The following is a 21758-nucleotide window of genomic DNA, read 5'->3' as shown; positions in this document are numbered from 1 at the left end:
GGCAGCCACCGAGCTCTAGTCACCTCCTCTGAATTTTTTAACACCGATGTCAGTTCCTCCATCTTATGAATCTCTTTAACTTTTTCGAACCACATTTTCAGAGAGGGAGTCTGAGTTTGTCTCCATAGAATAGGTATGCATGCCTTCGCAGCATTTAAGAGTCTAAGTGTCAGAGATTTTATATATTTTTTTGATGATCCCTTTGTAAGATGCAGAAGACATAGAGTGGGATCATCCTGTATCTCTACCTCTGTCAACTGTTTAATTATTACAGTGATTTTCATCCAAAATACCCTTATCAGGGGACATGACCAGAAGATATGGACCATAGTCCCTACTTCCGATCCACAATGCCAACAACTGTCCGTGTATTTCTCATCCATTTTATGTAGCACCTCAGGGACTCTATACCACCTAGTAAGTATTTTGTAGCCCATCTCCTGGATCTTACAATCCATGGATGTTTTATGAACTGTAGCCAAAATTTTGTTGACTTGCCCAGGGGTTAAGGATATCTCAAGCTCATGTTCCCACCTCTGTATAAACGAGAAGTGTTGATCTTCTTGCTCTTCTGACAACCATGTATAAAATAAAGATATCAAATGTTTGGGCAGGGCCTTCGAGATACATACCTCTTCGAAGGGGGTTGATGTCCTAGGGACATACCCCCCTTTCTGATATGTCCTCAGGAAGTGTCTTAATTGAAAAATACTGAAATAATCCAGATCAACATCTGGCCATTCCGCAATCTCTTCCTGTGTAGGTATTTGCCCCTTCTTCCATATATCATATATACAAACTTTACTGACATGTGCCAAACTTCGTACCTTTGCGCTTACACATCCCGGAGGGAATTCAGGGTTCCCTAAGATCGGTATCAGTGGGGATGGGCTGGGGGATATCTTAGAGAAATGTTCAATACGTCTGGTTTCCCGTATTGTCGTCCCTATAGTAGGATGTGCATACACCTCATCCGCAGAAGAGTATATTGACCATGGTGCAGGAGGGGTCATTTGGCCCGCCTCATTTACCTCAAGCCCAACCCATCGTTTAAGGGCCCCATTGCAATTCCAGTCCACTACCTGTGTCAAGTGAATAGCTCTATAATACCTACGAATATCCGGTAAACGTATCCCCCCCCCCCCCGGTCTTTGGGGAGGTGCAGGGTCTGTAGCCGGATCCGTGGGGATCTTTGAGCCCAAATGAAAGAGCGAAACATCGTCTTAATCTGCTGAAAAAAAAGTAGACGGAATTGCAATTGGTAGGGCCTACATTATGTATAGAATCCTAGGTAAAACATTCATTTTTAGTGCATTACACCTACCAAACCAAGTTAAAAATAGCTGTTGCCAGCTTCTCAGGTCTCCCTTGATCTTTCTCAATAAAGGTAGAAAGTTTTTCCTATATAAATCTGAGGGGTCTGCTGTAATCTGGACCCCCAAATATTTTATCGAGCCCTCAGCCCAACAGAATGGGAATGATGTGCGAAATTGGAGTTCCTCCTGTATTGACATAGAAATGCTCAGTGCCGACGACTTAGTAAGATTAATTTTGTAATTAGCTAAAGCTCTGTATTCTCTGAGTGCCTCCAGTATATTTGGGAGAGATACTATGGGATTAGTAACGAAAACTTTTGCATTTGAGATCGTGTTCCTACTCTTCTTTTGTATTGAAATTGGTGGATGATTGGGAGCCCACTGTGGCACCTCTCCTTGGAATTACACAGATACAAGAGGAATGACTCCTCAATTAGTGGATATATGCAGTATCTTACAAAAGTGAGTACACCCCTCACATTTTTGTAAATATTGTATTCTATCTTTTCATGTGACAACACTGAAGAAATTATACTTTGCTACAATGTAAAGTAGTGAGTGTACAGCTTGTATAACAGTGTATATTTGCTGTCCTCTCAAAATAACTCAGCACACAGCAATTAATGTCTAAACCGCTGGAAACAAAAGTGAGTACACCCTTAAGTCAAAATGTCCAAATTGGGCCCTAAGTGTCAATATTTTGTGTGGCCACCATTATTTTCCAGCACTGCCTTAACCCTCTTGGGCATGGAGTTCACCAGAGCTTCACAGGTTGTCACTGGAGTCCTCTTCCATTCCTCCATGACAACATCACGGAGCTGGTGGATGTTAAAAACCTTGTGCTTCCCACCTTCCGTTTGAAGATGCCCCACAGATACTCAATAGGGTTTAGGTCTGGAGACATGCTTGGCCAGTCCATCACATTTACCCTCAGCTTTTTTAGTAAGGCAGTGGTCGTCTTGGAGGTGTGTTTTGGGTCGTTATCATGTTGGAATACTGTCCTGCTGCCCAGTCTCTGAAGGGAGGGGATCATTCTCTGCTTCCGTATGTCATAGTACATGTTGGCATTCATGGTTCCCTTAATGAACTGTAGCTCCCCAGTTCTGGCAGCACTCATGCAGCCTCAGACCATGACACTCCCACCAAAATGCTTGACTGTAGGCAAGACACACTTGTCTTGGTATTCCACACCTGGTTGCCACCATTCACACTTGACATAATCTGAACCGAACCAGATAGGTTTATCTTGGTCTCATCAGACCACAGGAAATGGATCCAGTAATCCATGTCCTTAGTCTGCTTGTCTTCAGCAAACTGTTTGCGGGCTTTCTTGTGCATCATCTTTAGAAGAGGCTTCCTTCTGGGATGACAGTCATGCAGACCAATTTGATGCAGTGTGCAGTGTATGGTCTTAGCAGTGACAGGCTGAACTCCCAAGGCAGCTCTCTCTGTACACAGTTAGGGCACCCCAATTAGCCAGCAGCTCAGCCCTAAATATAAAGAAGAGACCCTCTATAAACAGCCTTACAGACTGACCTCTTTAGAAACCAGACATTGAAGCCTAAGTCCATGTTTACTATTTGCATTACTAACATATGTGCCTGCTGGGGGCCATGTATATACACCACAATTTGTCACAGTTTGGCAGGCATGCTAATTATTGTTCTCTGGGAACTCAAGGCTGAACCCCCCCTAAGAAAGAATATTATCTACAGCATGACTGGCAGATGTTCTATCCCTTCTCCACTCGATCCAAAACTAAAAAAAAAAGTTTTGCCTGTAGTTATACTTTAAAGTAGAATTATAGGCAAAACCTTTTTTTTTCATTTTGGATAGAGTAAGCGAGGCTTAAAACCCCTGTCAGATTTTTTTTCGCCATCTGTGTCCTATTGTGGAGATTTCCCTTCACTTTCTCTCCCATAACCAAACAGAAAGTGAGAGGAAATCCCTGTAAGTCAAGGAAATAACTTGAGGACCCCCAGGTCACCAGAACTAGTGTCCCCATTGGAAGATGTCCCCTATATTACTTTTCTGGGGACCAAATTTGGGTAATTTCTTTAACTTTCACTTTCAATGAAAACGGTAAACAGGACAAATAGAGAGGGCAAATCTCCTTAGCGGGGGCACAGACAGCAATATAAACTGACAGGTGCTCTAATCTCTCTCCACTCCATCCAAAACTAAAAAAACTTTTGCCTTTAGTTATACTTTGAAGGTTAAGTCCACCTTTTATACCGTGTTACACCCATATTTCCTTTTTCGTTTTCCTCTTTTAGAGAACATCCCTGAAATCCCCTTCAACCAAGCAAAACTCAGACATCACACATTATAGGGAACTTTAGATAAATCAGGAAGTACAGAAATTGGATAAATAGTAATAATTCCCTACAAATGAGTCATAATCTCTAAAACTATAAAAACAAGAAGCTTGTTAAAATCATTAAAATTTAAGATTACAAGAAGTAGGAGAAAGTGCTGACTGGTCAACTCATCAGAAAAGTAAGTACCAATCTAATTACATTTAGAATTAAAGTAGCCAAATGTTACTTAGAGTACAAGTAAATTGATATCTACTGAATGTGTAATCAAACGCTTTCACTGTCCTATAAAATGACTTTGATTGTAAATTAATTTAATGAATTGTGTTTGTTCACAGGTTCTGCTTATTGCACAGTTGTTATCAGTATGGTGATGTGGCCAAGAAAAGATGGACATCTAGGGATAAGGCTTGTGGCAATTCTGTTCCTCATTTCAAAAGGTCTGTGAAAAAAATGTCAGAGATTTATGGAATATAAATTTTAATAGCAAAAGCATTTATTTCATCATTTCTATTATTCTATTATATTTTACTTCATCAGTATAAGTATTTTTTTTCTCATTTTACTATTATCAAATAATGGTATAAATATACATTTTCTCTTTCATTATGTTTTTCATGAACAACGATAAATGTGCCCTTTGTCACTTTAATTGACAACTTTTCAATTAAAGCGAGAAAAGAGTAGCAGCGCATGAATGGTGTATTGGTTAAGTACCAAACAATAGCTATTATAATGTGTATGTTTGTTGTGATAAAACTTGATAGCCAACAGTTTTAGTTGAGTCAGAGGCTGAGTCAAGTAGTGGATATGTATTAGGGTGTTTTATGAGTTGCAGGAAGCAAAGGTGTTCAGGTTGGAATCGAAGGGGGGATGTCAGCTAATTGACGATAGTCCGTGGAGGATTTGAAGCAGGTCCAACCTGCCCATATAGAGGCAAATTTATGCGGTGAGTCCCGAGATATCGAAATTAATTCTTCCCTTTTCAGCTATTTTATCTATGCGTAGAAACCAGTTTGATATGGATGGGATTTTGGGGGTGCCCCATAGTTTAGGTATGCAGAGTTTAGCTGCTTTGATTAGCATCATTGCTAAGGACTTGAAGTATGATGAATTTGATGATGAGTCGTGATGGTGGAGTAGGAGCTGTACAGGTGTGAAGGCCAGTGGGGGGGCAGTTATTTTTTGGGTGAGTTTATTAACGGTGTTCCAGAAGGGTTGAATAGATGGGCATTCCCACCATATGTGCAGGAGGTCTGCTTTAGTATGTTGGTATCTCCAGCATGCGCTAGATATAGAGGTGCTGTACTTGTAGAATGGCAGGGGTGCGGTACCATCGAGAAAATAATTTATAATTTTTCTCTGGAAAAAAAAGTTCTCTAGTAATACCCAATCCTTTGTGTGGTAGTGGATATTCCAATCCACAATACATTGCAGGTGACAGGCCCAGTAATAGTAGTGTATCATAATCTCGGGCAGGCCAATCCCTCCCTTACTTTTGGTATGAGTTGTGCATGACTCTGGTGCGATTATGGTTCCACGGGAAGGAACTACAAGTTCTTCTGAAAGAGTGGAAAAAGACTTTTGATAGTCTAATGGGTAGTGTTCCGAGGAGGTAAAGTATGCGAGGTAAAATGTTCACCTGCTGAATTTCTAAATATGTTACATTATTGGGAATGTAACAGGATGAGGTGGAACACAAAGGTGGCTGGGAACAGCCAAATCTCCAAGATAGACAAGAACATGAAATATGGCTGGGAAGTTTCACTGTTTGAATATTTCTGACATATTTGAATCCATGAATAATTGAGCAGACTAGCCCTTTCATAAAGAATATCCATTTCTATAATTTTTTATTATTTTCTTTCCCTGCAGAGACTGTGATATCCACTACTTACTCCATTCAAGTTAACCAAGACGTCACAATCCCACAGACTATGTGTGCCATTGTGCCTTGTAAATTCATGGCTGACGGTAGAGAGAAATTCCTCAATTCAACAGGATATTGGAAGCAAGAGAAAGGTATCATAGTGGCTTCCACTGACATGTCGGCAGGAACAAAGAAAAACTTTCACGCAATCGGAGACCCTAACAATGGTGACTGCACACTGAAAATCACCAACGCCAAGAAGGATGATGAGGGGACTTACTTCTTCAGATTTGTGGAGAGCAAAGACAGTATAAATAAATATAATTATATAGATACAAAAGTAACAATACTGGTAACAGGTAAGTGCAACCTAAAGGGTAACTAAATCCAATAACAAAAATATAATATCTTGCAGTTTACCACTCATTAGATGTATTGTCTTTATTGTTTTTTTTTTGAGGATATGAAAATTTGCATCAAGTACAGAAAATACCCGTTGATCTAGCCTGAAACCTACTTGTCACTTCCTGTGAACTGAAAGATAATAGAGAATACTATTATCTTGTTCTGTAATCTCTCACCCCCATGTAATGGAGATGCAAAGTCAGTCAAGACTGGATGAAAACCATAGCTGCCTCTATGAATACACAACAATGAGTGACATCCCAGAATAGGTGTTGTGTTATTGACAGAATTACCAAATTAAATACTGAAAGAAGCCAGGATAAAAAGAAAAGGAATGCAGCCACTACCTCTAAGTTTTGCTAAGCTGCAGTATATTAAGTTTGTTTTTGAATTTAGATACTCAATGAGAATGTTACATAATGCTGTCTATATGTACTACTGCTTACTAAGTGTGCTGTTAGTAAGCAAGAGTTAGCTGCCCAGGTTAGGTAAGGGTTAAGCTTTGAGTAAGTTGGTTTCCTGGGCTTTTTGGGTTCTGCCCTCCACCCTGGTTTACATATAAATAGGGGGAAGGTCAGGATCACCAGAAAATATGTATCTGGAGCATCCTCCATCTTCCTTCCTCCACTAATCAACTCCAACAGTCTTGGACTTACACCTATACAGGTATGCCTGGGCAGGCACCGCATAGCTAGTGAGGAGTACCGAGTGTGCATTTTCATTTCTACATGTTGCAGAAACATTTAGAAAATTTCACGAACTGTTCAAATGCATGGTCTGAAGTTACCCTAAAGGGGTGCATTGTGGAACATGGCCTTTCAGAAAAACAAGTCCCGAAAAGCATTCAAGGGATACAAGAAGAAAGTCCCTATGAAGGGTTAACTTGACAGAAGAGTTGGAGTAGGAGAGTAGTTGACACGGGTAACTATGAGTTGGTGAGGGTGTATAGCAGCCAGTCAATAAGTGGGGTACCTGGTCAATAAGTGGGGCACCTGCCATAGGTGACAGGTTCTGTCACCTATAGAGGTACCATGGGGGGTGAGAGGTGGTTGTATTCTGCCTCCTTCCTTACCAGACGGTGCCCCCAAAAGCAATCGGGACCGACCCGCATTCCCGCACTATGGAGACCCCATGTACCTAGCTGCATGGTAAGGGAGATTTGAAGGGGTTAAAGTGGTCCTAAAGGCAGAAGGTTTTTTCCCTTAATGCATTTTATGCTTTAGGGTAACCCCCCCCTTAACCTGAGCCCCACCTCGATTCAGTGGTGTGCATGAGAGCAGTGGCTCTTTTGGGTCCCTCTCTCCTCATTGGCTCACACAGCAGCGGTATCAATTACAGCCAGTGAGTCAAAGAGGAGAGAGCAGGGGCGGGGCCCACGCTGTGTGTATGAATGGACAATGTCCATTCACAGGAGCATGGCTTGGAAACGAGCCTGCTCGAGTTCCCCCATAGCAAGAGACTTGCAACAGGGGGCACTCAGCAAAAGGGAAGGATCCAGGCCCGCCAGCGGGGGACCCAAAACTAAAAGGATCGGGGCTGATATTTGCACAGAGCAGGTAAGTTTAATATGTTTTTTAAACTCTGTTTCTTTAGAATCACATGCACATGCATGTAAGTGCATCCATGGGGTCTTCGCTAAGTGCATGGCGGGATCCTATTCTGCCACCGAGAGTGAGATGGCAGAGTTAAGCTGGACTGGTGGAGAAGGCATAGGCTTAGCAGTGTCCCTCCGAGTCCTAAATGCAATACAGTATATACAGAGGAAGGTGTGTTGTGACTTGGGATGGAACACTTCACTGCATATGGTGTATGGCTCATCTCTAAGCCAGGGTTCTGCCCTAATGGTGACTTTCACATGAATGTGGCCCTGCCTGGTCCCTAGCATTGAGCGCATACATTAGAGGAGAGAAGTACTCTCATGGGTGCTGGACGAGAAGGCCCCACCCACATACAGTTTAAAGTTGTGACGGGAACAGACAGTGAAAGAAAATATCCCAACTGAGAAATGTGTTCCGGTGACAGCTATTGTAAATGGTGATTTTCTCTAAGTTAGATTTAATCTCACATCATGTTGTGTCTCTGGGACAAAAAGTTAAGGGATGTCTCCTGAATAGACCTTTTTTATTCTGCCAGGGCAGGGTGAGGCTGAGAGCACCGTGGTCACAACGATGGTCACAATGGCCAGGCTCCTTGCAGTCATCATTGCAAATGGCTCATGTTTCCACCAAATATGTGGTGGCAATAATTTGTAAAAATTAACCACAGGATTCACCAAGCCCCAATAATGACCACTCTCAGTCAGCTGCCACTTTGGTTTCTGGTCCGGAGACCTGGACAATTTATCTGCAGTGTGAGGTTGTAAGTGGCAATGGGCACCAAATCAAATAGAGGGGTCAATCTCCTTTCTGAGGACACAGACAGCAATGCAAGCGCGAAAGATGATCTAATCCTTCCTCAAAAAAATGTTTTGCCTTTTCTTTGTTTTCTCAATGTTGTATGAGAATGGTATTTTTCAATTCTTTCTCCTTCAGACATTAGCGAAGTAGATGGCTATTCTGTCCAGGTGAATGAGACTGTCACTGTCCAGAAGGGTCTTTGTGCCACAATTCCTTGTAGATTTACTGCTAATCACATGAAATCATTTACCCGCTCTAAAGGTCACTGGAAGACGATATGCAATGACTATGTAGCCTCTAGTGACAAGTCAATTGTTGGCACAAAGCCAAATTTTCATTTGATGGGAAATCCAGATAATGGAGATTGCACACTGATGATAACTGATGCCAAAGAGCAAGATTCTGGAAAGTATTACTTCAGATTTGAAGATAGGCAAGATGACAACTGGAATTACAGCTATCTATTCAAAATGATAACAATACAGATCACAGGTAAGTTTACTACCGACAAATGCCAACAATTCCTTTAAAGTCTATTCATTAACGTGTTTCTGCCTTGGCGCACCGAGCACCTGGGGCTGACTATTTTATTGTATCCCCTTCCCCCCAAAAAAATAGTGTGGTCAAATTGCACAAACAGTGGGAGGGACTTAAAAGGGCATAAGCAAGCATGACACATACAAACCTCAGCACGCTCATTTTAATTGAAGACTAGAATTGCGTGAACAGTTCGAACCTAGCAAACATTTGGCCTGGACATCGCCTGTTTACCCATTCAGCGAACACCCAAATTTGCAGGGCGCTAGGCGGGATGTCCGCCCACCGAGTGCCCCACATGCTATGCCCCATTTTATTTTTAAAGTTCGGGTCCCAGGAGTTTGCGTTTTGGGTGAGAACTTTGGCGATATTCGAGGGTTCTGGCTTATACTGAACCAGGCGGTGTTCAGCCCAACTCTATTGAAGACACCAATAAGAGAAACACATCTATTTTGACTTAATATTAAATCTATACAATGTCTTCAAAATGTTTATTATATTTTGTCCTTAAAACTAATTTTTTTATATTTTTGGGGTGGGGCTTCTTGTAGATTGGAATGAAAAACCTGTAATCTCAGACCCTGGAATACTGACTGAAGGTAAAAAGGTGACAATAACATGTTCTGCACCGGGAGGCTGCCCCAATGCACTAATTACATGGCAAAATCAGACAGGAATATGGAATAATTCACCAGACCTGACATTTGTCCCCACTCGAAGTCACCATCAAACTTCATTGACTTGTCAGATGACCTTCTCATCATTGAAGAATTATACCCAAAATAAAATCACATTATATGTTCAGTGTGAGTATAAAATAGTAATTTGTGGTTGAAAAATATATAAAAAAAAAAACAAAAACACTCCAGCAGCTCAAATGTTTAAAGCCAAGCCTTTTTTTCGTTTAAGCTATAGTAGGACAGGGTTCTTTTTTTCCTATGGCTCCAATGAGGGCATCAGGCAAAAGAACTAAGAGTTAAAAAATTGTTTTATACTAAGGCATAAAACAACCATCTTGAAGTTCTGTGTTAATTTAAACAAATTCAAATTCATTGATTTACAAAATGTGATCAAAATTATGATAATCAGAAAAAAATCTAAAAAACTAATATATCATAAATTATTTGACTGTTGATAAAACTTATAGAAAACAAGTTGCATTATGGCTTCCTAATGTGATCTCTTTTCTTCAACATTTAAATAAATCCATTACAATATTGCCAATTTGATTTTATTTTTTTGGGGGCATTAGGATGTCATCAATTTTTTATTTTTTTTGTTGGTTACATAGATATGAAAAAGGGAAAGATTGTTTAGCCACTGAAATGCTTTGGTCGTTATATGTTTTCCTGTATGAATGTACATCAGTATTAAAAGAGTTTTGGACTCTTGGCTTCTTAATATAATGCTCTCAATTAGGAATCAGCTGATTATCGGCAAAGCCAATATATCGGGGGCCGATATGCACTTTCCCTGTTAAAGATCGGCCGATACCAATATTCAATGGCCAAAATATCGGTATCGATATCGGAAACAAAACAAAGATATCGGTCGATTACTACTCTCAATAGACTTTCTTTAGCAAAACTCTGAGCCCCCTAGCTGAGGGGTACCCTGTCTGTGCTGAGAGAATCCTCACCAAAGCTATTGCACTCTGTTTGAATGGGAATGACCTTCTTCAACCACAAATTATTGGTCAAATCCAGTGCCTCAGTGCTACGTGTTCCAGGTTCTTATGTCTCGCTTGTATAACATTAAGGCAATTTCCCTTCACTTCCCATGAGAAAGGGAAACCCAATCCAAAGTGAGGGAATTCATGTCTTATATAATTGTCACTGGAAAAAGTGTTCTTATTGGAGGATTTGCCTCTCTTCTTTTTCTTCTTGTTCTGGTGACAACTAAAGCTTTGTACACACGCAACGAATTTCCGCCGACCTGTCGTCCGTCTTTTGTCCAGAGTGGTGTCTGTTGGTTGGAATGTGCTCTAGACTGCACACGAATTTTCCCGTACAACAGAATTTTACTTCAGAAGTGATGTCATGTGTTGGATTGCTTTCTATGTGTGCTTTCATCTCTGAGCATGCCTAGTCTTGCTCATAAGATTTTTCCCCATCTAAATCTGTACTAATAAGACCAAAATCGGACGTGTTTTGATGGTCGACAAAAATTATATAGCCTGCACACCAGGATTTTTTCGGCCGAAAAGTCGGAGTCGGTTGTCGGAAGCACCATACTAACAAGCCAAAAATTGGCAGATCGGTCGTCGGACGAAAATTCCTGGCCGAATTTCTTCTCGTGTGTACGGCGCTTAAAAATGTTGGATCTTCCCTCACTATCAATCCTTGTAACAGTAGTCTGCGGGATAAACAGAGAGGGTGAATCTTATCAACGCAGAAACAGATTGCAATAAAAACACTTAACAGACATTCTTACCATTCCCCAGTAGTCTGTGTCTCTTCCTCTTCCACTAGTCTATAGATGGATAGGGTGACACTATCATTTGTCTTTGTAATGGCTGTATAACTCATTAAAATATATTTTTTATGCCGGCAACTGAGCTCTCTTGCTGGTCTCTTGCTGTTGTATGTTAGATCAGGGATTAAAGTGATTATGTCACTATTATAAACCCCAAAGCCAAAGGTACTGCGTCCATGTTTCCACTCTCTTTATGCTGGCTGAAACTTCTTCCAGTACACTTACATGTGTGTCAAATGCCCAATGCTATTTGGTTCATTTCACCGGTGTTCCGTGAGAATTACCTACCCGTGAGAAAAACCTACCCTCGTCACTTCCGGTGTATGAAAGTGTATGTAACGCCGCGGAATTACATTAAAACAGCTCGCCAGAAATATCATGTGATCTCCACTGCTATCCCTGACACTTCCCTGGTCTTGTCTACTAAATATAAAACCGGCGGCGGCTGTATGACAACATAAATCACGGAGCCGCCAGCCGCTTTTATATTTAGTAGACAAGATCAGGGAAGTGACAGGGCAAGGAGCGGAGCTTACTCATATTGCAGTACAGCTGTTTTAATGTACCCGCCGCGATGGTAGGTTTTTTCCACGGAAGAGTCATCATTTCAGACTAGTGCGCATGCGCACTAGGGGCTGTGAGCATGCGCACTGCCAGGGTAGGTTTTTCTCACGGGGTAGGTAATTCTCACGGAACACCGGCACCAATATTCACTTTTTTGTCCTACAGTGAAATGGGGCCAGAGAAAAGAACTGTAGCATGTAGAGGATTACAAGGTATGCAACGTTGCTAAGGGATTTTTAGCTACGCAGGAGTGGTAAGTATTATTCCTTTTTCTTTGCAAGCATGCCTTTGGTTTGGGGTTTTGGATAGTGACACATTCACTTAGACTGTGATATGATAGCCAAATATTAGTTGAGTAAGAGTCGGTTCACACTACTCCGACTTGGGACATAACTTGTGTGCCCTTAAGTCGCCCCAAGTCTCTTGTCATCACAAATTCAATGTAAATGAATGAGAGCCATCTTAATATGCACTACTGAAGTCGCTCTGACTTCAGAAAAGGTTCCTGTACTACTTCAAGGCGACCTCTATCCGACTTGTGCACATAGACTTCAATGGGAGTTGCTCCTAAGTCGGTTCCTTATCTATTTTCAAGCGACTTGTTATCAGACTTTCCAGGAAGAAGAAAAAGATTAGCCAGGCATTCCCCACAGACAAAGTCACCTATCATTTAAGTCTCTTCAAAGTAGTGCACAAGTCTCTTCCAAGTCTCTTCCAAGTCGCTAAACAAGTCTCTTCAAAGTCACGCTAAAAAGTCGCTCCTTCATGGGGGCAACTTTCTGGTCGCGGTAGTGTGAACCGTCTCTTACACAACACTAATTATCCAATTGAAATGTGTTTTGTTTCAATGTGTATTGGTTTACTTTTATTTCTGTTTATATTTCAGATCCACCTTCCATCTCTATTACCACTGAGATGTTAGGTATTGTACATTTCATATATTTTATCACTTTTACTCATGTTGTAATAAAGAACAGTTGTCTCCAAAATTTAAAAGACTAAACTAAACGTCATTCTATCCAAATGCATTATTTTATTTATGGGTTTAATCTGGTGAGTCTGAGATGTGTTCGTTGGACTGAAGAGGATAAAAAAGTAATCTAGTGCAAACAATTATTCTTTATGCACTGATGAGTTCCAATAAACTAAAAGTATGGTTTAGATTTTATATATTTTAACAGTGCAATGCCCTGCCATGGTGTGATTATATGATTATATGAAAAAGACACAGGACTCACATTAAGGTAGAGCGTGAAGTTTCAGAGCATTGTTTTTGTTTTCTTCTCTGTTTTTTTGTCCCGGATGAGGGGCTGGAGCTTAAAGTTTTAAAATGTCTTTGGTGGGATGAGGCCTTTAATCCTTTGACCAGGTCTTACTAAAGACCTGCAGGTTGTGTGAGTGTGCAAGTGTGTATCCTCGTTATAAGCAAGGCTTGGGTAAAGCTCAGTGCTCTAGCCAGGGAAAGCGGGCTCCAGTTTGAAGACAGGTGTGTAATCCTTTCTGGAGCTCAAGGTGCTCTCTCCAAGAGACTGCACTACATGTGGGAGAGATTCTATGTTCATGGGACTGAAAAGGTTAAGGCAGCTACGTGAGTCTGGAAGACCAAGAGAGGGTCTGGAAGACTGGGATGGCTGGGACAGCTAGGTGAGTCCATGGGACTGAGGGGATCTTAATCTCAGAGGAGTGAGAGAGCTTGGGGTGAAAGGAGAATCCTATTAAAGCTGAATGAGCAAGGAGAGCCAAAGAGCTGGATTATACAGTCAGAGGAACTGATAAGAAGAGCAGTGGTGTTGTTAAAGAATGTTTCTATTCTAATTTTGATGTTGAAATTCCCTTGAATTAGTAACTACATTTTCGGTCCTTTATTTTTTTAATTTTAATTTAACTTAAATTAAAAGTGGGCCAGCAAGCCCTTATCTTCAGTTCCTGGCTGACTGACCATGAAACCAGCATGTCAAGCTCTCAGTTCTTTTTCATGTTTCCCAGTTTCTCCTTATCTGTCTACAGAGCTAATTAGCTCAAGCTATCATTTAACACATATGAATGAGTCAGAGAAGGGACCCCTGGGGTCAGCATTTTCTTTTCTTGTCAAGAAAATTCATTGATAAATACTCTGTCAGTTTGCCCATTCAGGGTCAAGTGATGCTGCTCTTCAAAAAGTTCCCAACTCATTGGAACTCCCCTCTCCAGTGATTCCCCTAAGCCAGATGATCTTCACCTGGCTTAGCTGGCACAAAATACCCAGTACTTCTATGTATGGGGGAGCTTGTGCTCAGTTCTAGCATCCAATCAGTAGCCCTGAGCACGGTCCCATGACAAAGGCAGTGATGTCACTGTTTCCTCTAGGCTTTGATATTAGCACTGTGTAGCTTGGTTATGGCTGTGATGGATAAAGTTGTTTTGGGGGATTACTGGAGAGGTAAGTATCAGTAGAATGATGGGGGGGGGGGGGGTGTTTAACAGACACAATCGCTTTAATGATTTTTTTTTATCCATTTTACAGAACTACAAAACCCCACCAGCACCAACCATAGCACAAATCAAGAAGTGACAGTGCAAGAAGGAAGCTCATTGGCTCTGAGATGTTCAGTAGACAGTAACCCAGGATCTCAGGTTACCTGGATGAAGGGAGAGAAGAATGTACTCAGCAAAGGCATTGGGAGTGAACTTATGCTCCATTTGAATGATATAACAGCCAGTGAGGCAGATAAATATCACTGCTTGGCTCACAATAATCTTGGGGCCATTAATCAAACCACCAATATCATTGTGCAATGTAAGTATACTGTATGTGCTGTTGCCTGTTTTTGTTGAATTTGGAGTCTGGCAAGGAACAACCCCCTCCTACAAACACAAAAAAACCCTAACATAACACTCACCTAAATCTATGGTCACATCAGACACACCCAGGTCCTGAATCTTCTATCTTCTTTACTGAGTAGTAGTAAGGTACCCTCACAAGATACCCTGTTTATTTTTCTTTCTGTAAAATATATATGTATATATATATATATATATATATATATATATATATATATATATATATATATATATATAATTAGGGGGGACCTTTTGTCACAGGAGAAAGTCCATGATAGTTGAAATGGGCTTCCATAATCAACAGAAGCCATTTAAATCTTACTGCAGCATTCAAGACCATCAAAAACATCCTAAAGTGTATGTAAAGCCTACATTATTTTTCCAGTTTGTTTTAGATTGAGTAGGGAATGGTTAGAACTGAGGATAAAGTGGGTTTGGTCCAAACAGAACCTTTGGGAAGCTGATGCTTGATTGCATCCCCATTGGTCCATTCAGCTACGGCTGGGGCATTCCCTGCCCTGCAAGTACACATACAGAAAGGGACTTATGACCTAATGGTCATCATGGACATCACTGAATAAAGCCCTTCTCATCTTTTCTTTTGCTTCCTGTCCATAGACACAATAGAGTGTAAGAATAAATGTTTGCAAACCAATGGAAAACACATTTCCATTGGAAGATTTCCCTACACTTGGTTTCCTGTGACAGCTCTAAAATGTTTTACATCACGTTCTGTACTTGAAGCAAATGACCACCAGGATCTGTATGTATATGTATATATATATATATATATATATATATATATATATATATATATATATATATATATAATCTAAAAACACACATATATATATATATATATATATATATATATATATATATATATATATATATAGATCTACAGTGGTCAAGTAAATAGTAGATGCAGTAAATGGAATCCCAAAAAATGTTAAACTGTTGCAAAGGAAAATAGTCTTCCTTCTGAGTGGGTAATGGTAGCCACTGAGATATCCTTGACACATTCACTTGTGTCCTATATAAGCCCTTACACACGATTCAAAATTCGGCCGGGAATTTTCGTCCGACGACTGATCTGCCGATTTTCGGATTGTTATTATGATGCTTCCGACAACCGACTCCGACTTTTCGGCCAAAAAAATCCTGGTGTGCAGGCTATAAAATTTTTGTCGACCATCAAAACACGTCCGATTTTCGTCTTATTAGTACAGATTTTGATGGGGAAAAATCTTATGAGCAAGACTAGGCATGCTCAGAGATGAAAGAACACATACAAAGCAATCCAACACATGACATCACTTCTGCAGTAGAATTCTGTCGTGCGGGAAAATTCGTGTGCAGTCTAGAGCAAATTCCAACCAACAGACACCACTCTGGACCAAAGACGGACGACCGGTCGGCGAAAATTCGTTGCGTGTATACCAGGCTTAAGAGGCTTGGACTGGCTGGATGAACGTCCCAGTAGTGTTAGCATTTGTGCTCATCTCTATAATCGCACATAAGTTGTGGCTTTAGGTAAATGTTCAACAAGTGCCTATTAGAAGCACAATCAGCTTTTTTTAAAGTGGGTCAATCTATGCTAACATATAAGCAATATCCAGGGACTATTGTGTTGATTTTTAACCACAAAAGTCCCTGGGTATTGGTTAGCATAGACTGACCAACATCAAAACAGATGTTTGTGCTTCTGATTGGCAGTTGCTGAACTTCATACTAGAGCCTGATCGGTAAAATAAAAAAAAAAAATTAAAACAGAGGTCCTTATGAACATCATTTTTGATAGATTTGAGTTTTAGAAATGAACCAGGGTTAGCCCTTATAACATTATAGGTGTAATCTTCCCAATCAAATTATAAAAATTATTAGGATGCATATCCAGCACCCTCCCTTTACCCCCTTCATAACCACAGAATATTACTGCTAGATTTTTTTATAGGCTGACAAATCCGCAAAAAAAGTATTTATTTATTGGGTTTTTAATGCTACATTTGCAATATTAAACAGAAGAAAATTGCAACGTTCAGGCTTCAGGACAATTGTACAGTACTGCAGGCTAAAGATTTATTTTGCCTATTAAGCCTCCAGCCTCATTATGTTATAGCTTGCATTGTAATCACATGATCAGGAACCACCCTGATCGGTTCCTGATGGTCAGTGGGGACTAGAGCTTGGATTTAGTGCCACCAACCACACAAACTGCCATCAGGTGGCTTCCAAAGGTAGGACAGTTATAAACAAATCCTCACCCCATGTTCTGGTACTGGAGAACATACATATATAGATTGTGGACAGGAGTGGATTAATTCCTCACTTCTGGCGGAAATGTCTCACTAAGACAAAAACTCAAGTGGCCCGCATTTCTATTTTTCAGATTCCAAACCTACAAACTCCAATATGACTGCTTGGTTAACTGCCACCATTATCATCATCCTTCTTATGATTGGCCTGGGAATCTTTGGTTTTGTAAGATACAGAAGGAAAATACAGTCTGGTAAAAAAAAAAAAAAAAAGTTCAATATTTATTGTACATAATGCATTTTCCTGTAAATAAGAAACTTTGTTTTGAAGTTTCACACTACTGCAGAAAAGGGTTAAATTATTATTTTCTCTATTAGTAACATAAATAGAAGTTTTACTTTACTTAATCTTCACCCTCCGGAAAACAGTGTTCTCCTCTTCTCTTTGATGCTCCAAGTTGTGAGTAGGTTCTCAGTGTTTTCAAATACAATGAAGGATCATTGGCCATGCATTGTACATAAAGATGTCAGAGTGCCTCTGACTGATGGAGCACCAAAAAGAAGCAGCTTCAGAAGACGAGTCATGTTGCTTGGAGGACACCTGTGGAAGCGAAGGATAAAGATAACAAAAACATTCATTCAACCTTTGCAATGTAAGGAAGCATCACTTTTGATTTTATCCCAAATTCAACTTTAAAGAAGAACACTAAAAAATATTAAGACGTGTTGAAGCATTGCTTTTTTATATATTAATATTAGGCCCTTAGCTGATCCTCTAAAGCAGTGGTTTCAATCCTCACTCCTCAAGTACCCCATAAAGGCCATGTTGGGATTTTCTGTTAAATAAAACATCTGCCATAAACACCAAGTCATTAATTTCAGATTTATTTATTTATTTTTTAGAACACTTTATTGGTTTTCAAACATGAACGGGAACAAAGTTTCATAGCAGCAATTCGAAATACAAAGATAGTACCACCGGAGAAATGGAGTTTCCAACTGTGGGAAAATAGAATAATAGGAAGGATGAATGGACATCTCTCCATCCCTTCGAGGTCGTCCCTCCCTGATTTCAAAGCAGGGGGGGGAAGGAGGGGAGAAGCGGGTGTGTGGAGGGCTCTGGTGCCATCCTTCCTACAGGGGGAAGTGTAGGCATCAGGGCTGCATCTCTAGTAGCTAGTTAGGAAAACTCATAGTCAAAGAGAAGCATGGCAACTATGTTGCCAAATAGAATTTCCTAGTTTGGAGACTATGGATGAAACAATGGTAAAAAGGAACACCATATAATGTATATAAGAGAGATAACAACAGGGACATAGCGTAATTCCGTAAATAATTCCCGTTTATTGAATAAAATGGTATCAAACTCACATGTTAGAAGAGTATCATGAGCATGTAGTACAGTAAACCAACACCTCGGAGGGAACGAACATCTCCTTCGGTATGGAAACACGAGCAAGCCGTCTGTTGGGGGCGTGGTAGCGTCACGTCTGACTCACCCGACCGGTTTCGTCATACGCTTGACGTCATCAGGGGCGTGATGACGTCAAGCGTATGACGAAACTGGTCAGGTGAGTCAGACGTGACTCTACCACGCCCCCAACAGCCAGCTTGCTCGTGTTTCCATACCGAAGGAGATGTTCGTTCCCTCCGAGGTGTTGGTTTACTGTACTTCATGCTCATGATACTCTTCTAACATGTGAGTTTGATACCATTTTATTCAATAAACGGGAATTATTTATGGAATTACGCTATGTCCCTGTTGTTATGTCTCTTATATACATTATATGGATTTCCACTCTGAGTCGGTGAGGTGACACCCTGTGGCCGTATTTGGTATTTCTACCTAAAAGCTCCTACAGGTCTACTCATTGATTTGAGTGACCCACTCTATTTGGTAAGCTGCCAACTTATTCAATCACACGGTGATCTGCACGCTGGCGTTTTTTATTTTTCAAGATACCTTGTGGATGTAACAACTACTGGGACTTTTGTGGCTTTTTTTTTTGAACTTCACTATCTATTCACTATATCACATCACTGTGGATATTGGATATAATTTTTTCTGCACGGACTTGATTGTTCTTATATATTGGATAATATTCATAATTTAAAGATATCAGTCACTATTCATTTATTTTATTTTATATGTCACTTTGAATTGTCTAAGTATACTTTTTAGCCAGCACATATTGTTACTGGATGTTATGTGGGGATTTTTTCTATGATTCCTATGTGCAGCTGCTAGTCCTTCATTATTAATTTTTTCCACTACTATTTATTAGCGTGAAATTTTACACAAAGGAACACATAGGCAGGTAACGCAACATATTAACGTAGTAAAGCAGACTAGGGACAGTGGTGAGAATAGGAATGGGAGGATAGGGGGGTAGTGGAAGGCCTCTATAAGACAGTGATCACCAAGGAGGAAGAAGGGGGAAGAGGGTGACCCAGGGTAGGCACGTAGATTATGAGTCATTGCAATATGTTAGATGTTGACAAGAACGAAAAAGGTTAGGGGTGCCACCACAACCAAATGTTAGCCGATGAGGTCCACAGTGTAAGCTTATGGAAAACAAATTCTAGCAGGTGGGGGTGGGGGCGCCATTGGTTACTGAAAAGTAGGGAGGTTGTGCTGAGTGGTCTGTGAAATGTAGTGCTGAGTCGATGAAGGGTGCCCATTTAAAGTTGAAGTCAGGGTGACAGGCCACGTCTGGATAAGCTTGCATCAAGCTTTTCTTTGAATTTAGATTTATTATACCTATGCAAAGTGATGGAAATCCAGCAAACATGAGTTATTGGGGGTGCTTGAGGACTGAGGGAACCAATGCTTTAAAAGAATATATAATGTTTGGAGAATGATCGCTAAAGGAATGGAAACAGGAACTTAAAATAACAGCAATATGTGTTTTTCAGACAGAAAGTAAAGCCCTGTACACACGCACAGATTGTTGGCCGACCGATCGGCCATCTTTTGTCCAGTGTTGTTTGTTGGTTGAAATGTGCTCTAGACTTGCACTGGACTATTGTTGGCCAACGAAAACCAACTTCAGAAGTGATGTCATGTGATGGTTGACTTTCCCTGTGTTTTTTCTTCTCTGAGCATGCCCAGTCTTGCTCATCTGATTTTTGTCTGCCGAAATCTGTACTGACTGAGGAACAATCGGCCATTCTGTTGTTGGCCAACAAAAATTTTATAGCATGCACACCAGATTTTTTTCGGCCGAAAAGTCGCAGTTGGTTGTCGGAAGCATCATACTAACAAGCCTACAATCGGCCCATCGGACGTTGGCCGACAATTTACGGCCAACAATCTGTGCGTGTGTACAGGGCTTAAAAATCTCTCCAATTAGTGTACAAACCACTATACAAATGTATTCATAACTTTTGCAGGTTTTCTCTTCTCAGTGAGATCCCATCATAGCCGACTCTCTTCAGCACTGTGACTGTTGGTCGCAGACTGACGTCACCATGCACAATGCAAGACAAGCAGTCCTGCATTGAAAGCATTGTAGAGAAGAGGAAAGCACCAGATTCTGGGAGAGTGACAGTTAAGAGTAGAAGTCCACCTTAACACTAAAATCCTAGCATCTACAGACATGTACGATCTAACACTAACCTATTTATCCGTGAAAAGAAGAAATCAGTATACATACCATTTCTGAAGTAGATCCGACCTGATCCTACGCTGAGCTGTCAGCCGCAGCTTCACTGTGGAGGTGGGTGCAGAGGACACAACCGTCAACGGAAGCCCCATAGTAAGTCTATGGGTGACGTCACTCCCCATTCATTTCAAAGCCATTGTCTACTGTGTCCTCTGCAGAGCTTCCGCTGCTGGAGCCTGGATCAGGTCGGCTTCAAAAAAAGTATGTATGCTGTTTTCTTCTTTACAGGGCTAAATAGGTTTATGTTAGATTATGGATGTCTGTAGATGCAGGGATTTTAGTTTTAGGGTGGACACTTTAAGGGCCCACTGGCCAGGAGCTTTCTGCTGGTTCACTCAGATGGGGCATCGATCTGGATTATTTGGATGCTTTTGAACTGTAAGAATATTGGAACGTTATCTAATTTTATTATTATCTGAAAAATCAGGCGGGACATTCCCTAGCACCTGTGGATATTATGGAGCAATTGTTAGGGCTCATTCAGAGGGACACTGCATCTGCCCTGTTCATTGAGCTGTTTTCTGCATCTGCCTTAGAGCTGTTCCCAGGCAGCTTATAGAAGTGGATGCAGAGGCTGCAAGAACGCAGGCGCACATCACTATTTGACATGCATGCAGGAGCAGGAACATGGATCCGAAAGAAAAGTGTCTGCATTTGGATCCGTGCACCTGTTCCTGCATGCGCCCCAAATTTTTACATAAGACTGTGTCTGTGCAGTCGCTGCATCTGCATCCACTTCTATAGGTTACTTTAAAAAATAAATCTGTGCAAAATAATAACATTAACTAACACCAATGAGAATAAACCTCTAAAATATTTTTAAATTACTACACTATGAGGGAATTATTTATGTCTCCCCTCCATCCCACGAGTCATAATGGGATACAGGGAAACAGTTTCTGATGCAGTAATCTACTCAGACCATCAAAGGAGAAATAATTACAGTTCCTATCCAGAGATACACTTACCTCAAGCTTGTTTGACCTCCTTTGAGAAAAGGGGTCAAATCTTTCTGGTAAGTGTAGTGTAAGCCCACTTGTCAACAATTATTTGGGGTGTGTTTCTATTAGGGATCGACCGATTATCCGCAACACCAATATATCGAGGGCCGATATGCACTTTCCCCGATATATTGGA

General features: G+C 40.7%; 1 protein-coding gene across 1 annotated transcript in view; it reads left to right on the top strand.

Annotated features, from left to right (window-relative positions):
* The window catches only part of LOC309568990 (sialic acid-binding Ig-like lectin 10), a gene marked incomplete at its 3' end in the record, with an annotated part of 259234 nt that overhangs the window by 150734 nt on the left and 86742 nt on the right, over positions 1–21758 (top strand). The window contains 3 exon segments of the mRNA XM_082274753.1: positions 9394–9648; positions 12768–12803; positions 14385–14657. Of these exon segments, the coding sequence (XP_082130879.1) occupies positions 9394–9648; positions 12768–12803; positions 14385–14657 (564 nt within the window).

This window comes from Pelophylax lessonae (genome assembly GCF_965119305.1).
Source record: "Pelophylax lessonae genome assembly, chromosome: 12".
In the NCBI taxonomy this organism is placed as follows: domain Eukaryota; kingdom Metazoa; phylum Chordata; class Amphibia; order Anura; family Ranidae; genus Pelophylax; species Pelophylax lessonae.
This window is presented reverse-complemented; position numbering and strand designations above follow the sequence as displayed.